Raw genomic sequence first — 7,473 nt, 5'->3', positions numbered from 1 at the left:
ACATAGATCAACGCGCAGTTGATGGAGCCTGAGTCTTCCTGAGAGCGCCACCCCCCCACCCTCCCAGACAAGCCCCTTGGAAGAAGCGCAAGGAACCAGCCTGGCGCTTGTCTTTCACAGTACAGCGGACAAGCACGTCTCAGAGCCCAAGTGCAGGGTTGCCTGCCCCAAAGCCGCCAGGGGAGCTGCGCAAAAACGTGGGCACATGCGGGAGGAAGGGGGTGCCCTGGGCTTTGTCACCCTTCATAAGCGACGTAGGTGGTGAGGAAACCGAATGTTAGTATACAAGTTGGCTTTGTATTGAGGGAGCACAGAGCACTTCTCAAGGAGAGAACCGAAATGTTAAAAAGCCAATAACAAAACAAGTTTCCTTACTACAATTGCTGTTAATGGAAAAGGCGCCTAACCTGCTGAATTAAATCGTTCAAAAGTGCCTGTTCATCACTGGGAGTTCCTTCTCTACAAGGAGGGGAAAGAAAATGAAAACAAAAAAACAAGTTCGAGAAGCCCCCTTAACTGGCCCTGGCAGCGTGTTGGAGGCCCCAGCCTGGACAAGGAGCTTTCCACCCTCCCAGCCTCTAGCCGGAGAGGAGGCTAAAAGAGCCAAAGAAAAACCAAACCAAAACAACGACAAAACGTTTGGAATCTCAGGGGGAAAAGTCGGAGTGGGTCTCGGGATCTGTGCCACGCAGGGCGCGACACTGTAGTCCATTGGGCTGGAGGCCGGGGCCTGGCCGGAGCAGCAAGGCCGGTGCCTCTGGTCCGGCTGGGGAGCGAAAGCCCACAGCTCCCCCTCTCCAGGCGCCCAAGGACCCTCAAGGCGCGGGGCTCATACTTGAAGCCTGGGAACGCGCTGACAGGAAACCCACTTCCTCCTAAGCAGTTTCTTGCTCGCCGGATGAGAGGCGCCCAATTGAAGCAGAATGATCCTCATCTACTAATATCCAGCGTGGCCACAAAGCGACTGGCCATTTACGCCGCCACTTTAAACAAAGATATTTGGTTATTCCCGGGGAAGCAAGTGCACTTTTGCATGGCTGAGCTCCGGGCGGAGGCGAGCCTCAGCCCAGCCTCCCGCCTGCTGGGCTGCTCGCGCCTCGGGATTCGCCCCCTCCCGGCCAGCTGGTCCCGCCGGGGTTCAGGCTCAGTTCCGCCCGGCAACAGGCGGGCGGGTACTTACGACGCTCCCTGCCCGCGCCCTCCCTGAAGCATCAGAGGGGAAAACAGCGTGGCCCTGGGCTCGGGTGCTGGGGCTGTGATGTCCTCGGAAAGTCAGCTCCAGCCCCAGAACCCCGCGTGTCCGGGCGATGGGCGAGGGTCGGGGACACCAGGTTTGTTCGAGGTGGGGCAACTTCAGCAATGGCCCTTCGGGTTAGTGCCCCCCAGCTTCCCAGCTCTGGCGGCCAGTAGTGTGCTTGTCTTGGCCAGGAATGGGGGTGGGGAAAGGGAGCCGCGGGTGGGTTGTTGGGGGGGGGGCGTGATGCAGGGGGCCCTGGACCGCTGAGAAGACCCTGAGCTGGGGGGAGGGGGACGCGGGGATCTGGGACAGCCTCTCCGAGGCAGCCGATCCCCTGCTCAGCGTCCCCTCCGCCCGCTGGGATTCTCTCTCGGGTAGGGGGAAAGGGGGCGGGGAGCAGAGGTGTCCCTCTGACGGCGGCAGAAGAGGCAGACAGACGGACAGACACGCAGAACAACAGTGCGGCCCCAGGGTTCGTCCCCAGACTCGCGAGCTCGTTTGGTGGTGACTGGGGCTCAGCGCCGCGAAGCCCGATGTGGTCCGGAGGCAGTGGGAAGGCGCGGGGCTGGGAGGCCGCGGCGGGAGGGAGGAGCAGCCCCAGCAGGCTCAGGTGAAACCCCTACCCTGTCCCTTGGCCCCCTCCCTCTATAGACTTGTCCCCGCCCGGGAACCCCGACTATATTGGAAAGTGGTTCACTTTGTAACTCCGAAAGTTGGTTGCAAAGCAGCATTCACCTTCCTTCCTCCCCACCATCCCCCCTCCTCGGCTACTCCTCACCCCACCTCTTGCCCTCCCCTCTCTCGGTTCCCTCCTCCTTTCCCTCCCCTGTCTCCCCCCGCGCGCCGCCCGCACCCCACAAAAAATGGGGTGGGGGTGTCCGGGGGAGGGGGAAAGAAATGCTTTGGGTCGTGTCTCTGCCTCTCTCTCTCTCTCTCCCTCTTTGAGACCTAAAAATCCTGACAAGTGAAACTTAAAGGTGTTTACCTTGTCATCAGCATGTAAGCTAATTATCTCGGGCAAGATGTAGGCTTCTATTGTCTTGTTGCTTTAGCGCTTACGCCCCGCCTCTGGTGGCTGCCTAAAACCTGGCGCCGGGCTAAAACAAACGCGAGGCAGCCCCCGAGCCTCCACTCAAGCCAATTAAGGCGGACTCGGTCCACTCGGTTACGTGTACATCCAACAAGATCGGCGTTAAGGTAACACCAGAATATTTGGCAAAGGGAGAAAAAAAAAGCAGCGAGGCTTCGCCTTCCCCCTCTCCCTTTTTTTTCCTCCTCTTCCTTCCTCCTCCAGCCGCCGCCGAATCATGTCGATGAGTCCAAAGCACACGACTCCGTTCTCAGTGTCTGACATCTTGAGTCCCCTGGAGGAAAGCTACAAGAAAGTGGGCATGGAGGGCGGCGGCCTCGGGGCTCCGCTGGCGGCTTACAGGCAGGGCCAGGCGGCTCCGCCGGCCGCGGCCATGCAGCAGCACGCCGTGGGGCACCACGGCGCCGTCACCGCCGCCTACCACATGACGGCGGCAGGGGTGCCCCAGCTCTCGCACTCCGCCGTGGGGGGCTACTGCAACGGCAACCTGGGCAACATGAGTGAGCTGCCGCCGTACCAGGACACCATGCGGAACAGCGCCTCGGGCCCCGGATGGTACGGCGCCAACCCAGACCCGCGCTTCCCCGCCAGTAAGTGAGGCCGCCCCACTGCCGGGCCGCGGGCTGAGTACGGGAGGCGCGGGGAGAGCAGCCCAGAAGGCGCGGCTCCTGCCAGCTGCGCACTGGGCGTCAGGGTGGGCGGCCCGGCAGCCGCGCCAGGGAGTAGGGTGCGGGAGCTGGGGATTCTTTCCCCTGCTGGATTGAGGTGTCCCAGAAGAGACACTTGGTAACGCTGGGGTCCTGCGAGCAGTATTCGGCGTCTCCCCAGTGCGGCCGACTAGGAGCTCTGCTCGGCGCAGGAGACCTCGGAGTGCCGAGGGAGAGCCTCCCTCCCCCCACCCCACCCCCAAAAAACCCCTAAGGGAGCTGGGGGCAAGCAGGGAGCAGAGAGGCGCGGCCTGGCCGGGCCGGAGGCTGCCCTACTGCGACGCGCTCAGGCGTCCGGCCCGGCTGGCTCTCCAGTCTAGGCAGGTGGAAGGGCGCGCGTGGCTCCAGAGGGGGCTGTAAATGGAACGAGCAAGTGCCCTCACTGGGGCTGACAGGAGAGAGAGCTGCCAAGAGGCAAAGCGTCTGGGGTTCTAGCTTTCCGAAAGTGAAGACTCCACTCTCCTAAGCTCCCAAAGTTGGGGTCTACCGTGGGACCCCAGCTTTTGGTGTGGGCCCAGTTCACCGCCTGTGCCCCGATAACCCCACGACTCTGGCCGGGGATGGGCACGAAAGGAACGGAAGCGGCCTTTCTCCACTTTGCTTTTGGGCTGGAGCACTGAGACTGGGGAGGCAACCGGGGTTGAGGTGGGGAGCTTTCCAGTAAATCCCTCGACGGCAAGGCCTGGGGCAGGCGCTAGCCATCCTTGACACCTAGGCCTCTCAGGGCGGAGGCAGCTTAGGTGAGGAGGGAGCCGTCGGGGTGGGCAGGGCCGGCCAAGGCCGCGGAAGGCAGAGGTGGCCTGGCCCGGCCCGGTCCCCGCCGACGCTGTGCGTTTGTCGCCTACAGTCACCCGCTTCATGGGCCCGGCGAGCGGCATGAACATGAGCGGCATGGGCGGCCTGGGCTCGCTGGGGGACGTGAGCAAGAACATGGCCCCGCTGCCAAGCGCACCACGCCGGAAGCGCCGGGTGCTCTTCTCCCAGGCTCAGGTGTACGAGCTGGAGCGACGCTTCAAGCAACAGAAGTACCTGTCGGCGCCCGAGCGGGAGCACCTGGCCAGCATGATCCACCTGACACCCACGCAGGTCAAGATCTGGTTCCAGAACCACCGCTACAAGATGAAGCGCCAAGCCAAGGACAAGGCGGCACAGCAGCAACTACAGCAGGACAGCGGCGGCGGCGGCGGGGGCGCCGGGTGCCCGCAGCAGCAGCAAGCGCAGCAGCAGTCGCCGCGCCGCGTGGCAGTGCCGGTCCTGGTGAAAGACGGCAAACCCTGCCAGGCAGGCGCCCCCGCGCCTGGTGCCGGCAGCCTTCAAGGCCACGCGCAACAGCAGGCGCAGCAGCAGGCGCAGGCTGCTCAGGCGGCCGCGGCGGCTATCTCAGTGGGCAGCGGTGGCCCTGGCCTGGGTGCACACCCGGGCCACCAGCCGGGCAGCGCAGGCCAGTCTCCGGACCTGGCACACCACGCCGCCAGCCCCGCGGCGCTTCAGGGCCAGGTCTCCAGCTTGTCCCACCTGAACTCCTCGGGCTCGGACTATGGCACCATGTCTTGCTCCACCTTGCTATATGGTCGGACCTGGTGAGAGGACACCGGGCCAGGCCGGGCCCAGCGCGCTGCCTCATCGCTTCCCCTCCTGCCGGTCACACAATCACCAACTACCCGCCGCTCCCTGCGCTTCGACTTTTCTTAATAATCTGTCCCATTTAGACCGAGGGGAAAAAACACAAAAGCCAAACTGCTGGACGTCTTTTTTTTTTTTTTTTCTAAAATTTGTGGGATTTTTTAAAAAAAGAAAATAAAAACATCCAAGTGAATCCAATTCTTTAAGGAGTCTTTAAAAAGAGAAGGACATAACAAGAACAGCTTTTGGGGTGTCTTTTTGGTGATTGAAATGGTTTCACTTGCTCAGGCAGGGTGCAGTTTGGAGAGGGCTCCACGATGACTGGCTCTGGACTCTAAAGATCGCAAACTTCACTCTGGGTACACTGTGCCAGCAAGGCGGACTCGCTTGTAAATACCCGGATTTCTTTTGAAGGGATGATGGGGGCTGGGGAGAGGAAAGACTCTTCGACAGGACCCACTTGTCATTGACACAAAGGAAATGCCCCCTCCCAGCGCCCTCTGGCCGCCCAGGCTCAGCCCCGGGGAAAAGCCCTGGCTAAAATTGTTTTATGTTTGATGTGAACTTGTAGCTGTAAAACGCTGTCAAAAGTTGGACTACATGCCTAGTTTTTAGTAATCTGTACATTTTGTTGTAAAAAAAAACAAAAACAAAAACAAAACCAACCCCTGTCCCCAGCCCATCATATTTTTTATGGGCATTGACAAATCTGTGTATATTATTTGGCAGTTTGGTATTTGCAGCGTCAGTCTTTTTCTGTTGTAACTTATGTAGATATTTGGCTTAAATATAGTTCCTAAGAAGCTTCTAATAAATTATACAAATTAAAAGGATTCTTTTTCTGATTAAAAGTCCACCTTTTGTTTGGTTTTAATTTGGCTTTAAAAGGCTTTTTTTTTTTTGGTGGTGGTGGTGGGGTCAGCTCATCATTGGCCTGATGGGGTTGGAATTGTTTGGGGGCTGAAAGGATACTAAACCAGCTAAAGAGCTGGGCCCAGAGTCCTTGTCCCACAGGGAAATGGAGTTTTGTTCTGTCTCCAGATTGAGTAGAACCAAACCTTGAGCAGTCCTGGGACTTGACAACCAAAAGGAAAAAAAACTAAATACTTCCATCAGGAGGGAAAGGGTGAAAGGAAGAGAAAGAGACCAAAGGACTAGTTTTCAGCACCAGGCTTCTGGTTTTTTGTTTTTTGGGGTTTTTTTTTGAAACCTCAGAAGTGTCTACTGTGGTCTTATACAGCTAAGGCAACGTTTAAGACTTTAAAATGTTTAAATAACATGCATTTTAAATAATCTGAATGAGGGATCATTTTTACTGAACGAATGGTCCCTGTAGATTTCAACACCAATCCTTGTTTCTAATCTGCTGTAGAGCCTCGTCAGAATTGGAATTCAGGGGAAGACTATTTTCAAAAGAGGGAAAGTTTATCTGGGTCTCTGTTCTGTTCTGTTCTAAAACAGCTATCCCCCATGCAGGGTTAGACATGGATCCCAAGCCTCTCAGGGTCTTTCTGGTCTTGGGAGGTTTCTGACTGGGCTACACCAAAGGCAGGACTTTGGAAGCTGGGCTTTCCCTCTTTGTTCCACCGGTTTCCATCTCTGGAATATCTTTGTAGTAAGGAATCTTTTTCCTGTCTCCAACTCTCTACTTCTCGCTGCCCACCCCCTGTCACCACCACCCCAGCAAAATAATCATCTTTGACCTTTCTCCCTCCTTCTAATTTCCTGGTCTCTTTGGTACCCAGATGTGGTTGTTGGGGAAGGTTGCCCTGAGGAGGGGAGGAGGAAGGAGTGGCTGTGGACAGAGAGAAATCATAGTCCCTAGATGGGCTATTGCCGGTTTCAGTGTCACCCTTGATAAACCTACCCAACAAAAGTGGCCGGGTGAGCTCCTATTAGCCTGAAAGTGTTTGTGGGGTTCATACTTGGCATTTACTCATTTCATGCCCAGAATTCCATCTTTCTTTTTCCTTTCTTCCCTCTCTTCATCTTTTCTTCCTCTCTTCTTTTCATCTCATTCTGTCTCCATCTCTCTTTTCACCGGACTTTTCCCATACCCCACTTGTGAAGGAAATTGCATAGACCAAGGCCTTGCTCCATGACCAGCAGTATTCTTTGTTAACTTCCTGGGGGCTCCTCTCCCTGAATGCCTTAGGACTGGGGGCCAGGGTGAGCTTCCTCCCCTGGGTCTGGCTGCTGAGATATGGTTTCCAATATCCAGAAGAGACTGGAGAATCCGAGGATAGTTGGTTGGGTTTACAGAGTGTGCTGGTTGGGGAAAATCTCAGCAGGCCTCACATTTTGGTAAACAAGCAAAAATCAGTAAAGTTTGAACACTTGTGTTGGAAAGAGCAGCAGTGGTCCCGGGACAGGGTGCATAGGTGGTCGAGTCACAGCTCGCGCTGGGTCTTTGCCAGGGAGATGTTTGCTCTAAGGTCCCAATTCCATGGGGGATGGGAGATTCCACTCAACCTGCCCCAGGCCCAGCACAAGCCCCGGGGGCGGGGGAGGGGAAGCAGGTGGGGCTTGAGGCAGGACACTGGCAAGGATGGCTGCTCCCCCAACTCCTAGCCGGGAGCAGGCGCCTGAGAGTCACAATTTTTAGTGGGTTGTGGTACCCTCGGCCTTATCACCCTTACACTGGATGGAATTTTCTCAAATACATTCTTCTCCCTGCCGTCTAGGGTCGGCTTAGTTTGAAGTCTGTTTACTTGTTCAGGTGTGGGGTGGGGGAAGGAGGTGATTTCAGCCGGGTCTGTGGATGGGACCGAGACAAATAGAGGCTTGGCTGCTTCTCTCCATCCATCACGCTCTGG

At 57.0% G+C, this 7,473-nt stretch overlaps 1 protein-coding gene across 6 annotated transcripts; it reads left to right on the top strand.

The window, feature by feature from the left end:
• The first annotated feature begins 1,046 nt into the window (after positions 1–1,046).
• Positions 1,047–5,487, top strand: NKX2-1 (NK2 homeobox 1). Of its 6 annotated transcripts, none has more exons than XM_042940619.1 (4): positions 1,047–1,331; positions 1,616–1,847; positions 2,532–2,917; positions 3,882–5,487. In XM_042940619.1, exons 1-4 carry the CDS (start codon positions 1,259–1,261, stop codon positions 4,616–4,618), a joined length of 1,428 nt encoding a protein of 475 aa, XP_042796553.1. In that variant the 5' UTR covers positions 1,047–1,258; the 3' UTR covers positions 4,619–5,487. The 6 variants fall into 6 exon arrangements, with proteins under 6 accessions (XP_042796553.1, XP_042796555.1, XP_042796557.1 ...); XM_042940621.1 differs by lacking the exon at positions 1,616–1,847 and adding an exon at positions 2,290–2,434 and having other exon boundaries at positions 1,049–1,331; XM_042940625.1 differs by lacking the exon at positions 1,047–1,331 and adding an exon at positions 2,290–2,434 and having other exon boundaries at positions 1,782–1,847.
• Positions 5,488–7,473: the final 1,986 nt, after the last annotated feature.

This window comes from Panthera leo, chromosome B3, assembly GCF_018350215.1.
Source record: "Panthera leo isolate Ple1 chromosome B3, P.leo_Ple1_pat1.1, whole genome shotgun sequence".
NCBI lineage: Eukaryota > Metazoa > Chordata > Mammalia > Carnivora > Felidae > Panthera > Panthera leo.
The sequence above is the reverse complement of the archived record's forward strand: the minus strand, read 5'-3'. Positions and strand labels throughout refer to the sequence as shown.

What these genes read in the sequence shown, in the direction of transcription:
- NKX2-1 (XM_042940619.1), top strand. Translation starts at nt 1,259, where the DNA reads ATGTCCTCGGAAAGTCAGCTCCAGCCCCAGAACCCCGCGTGTCCGGGC. An exon ending in GCGAGGGTCGGGGACACCAG is followed by an intron (nt 1,332 to 1,615) that starts GTTTGTTCGAGG and finishes TCTCTCGGGTAG; the next exon opens with GGGGAAAGGGGGCGGGGAGC. An exon ending in AGACCCGCGCTTCCCCGCCA is followed by an intron (nt 2,918 to 3,881) that starts GTAAGTGAGGCC and finishes TGTCGCCTACAG; the next exon opens with TCACCCGCTTCATGGGCCCG.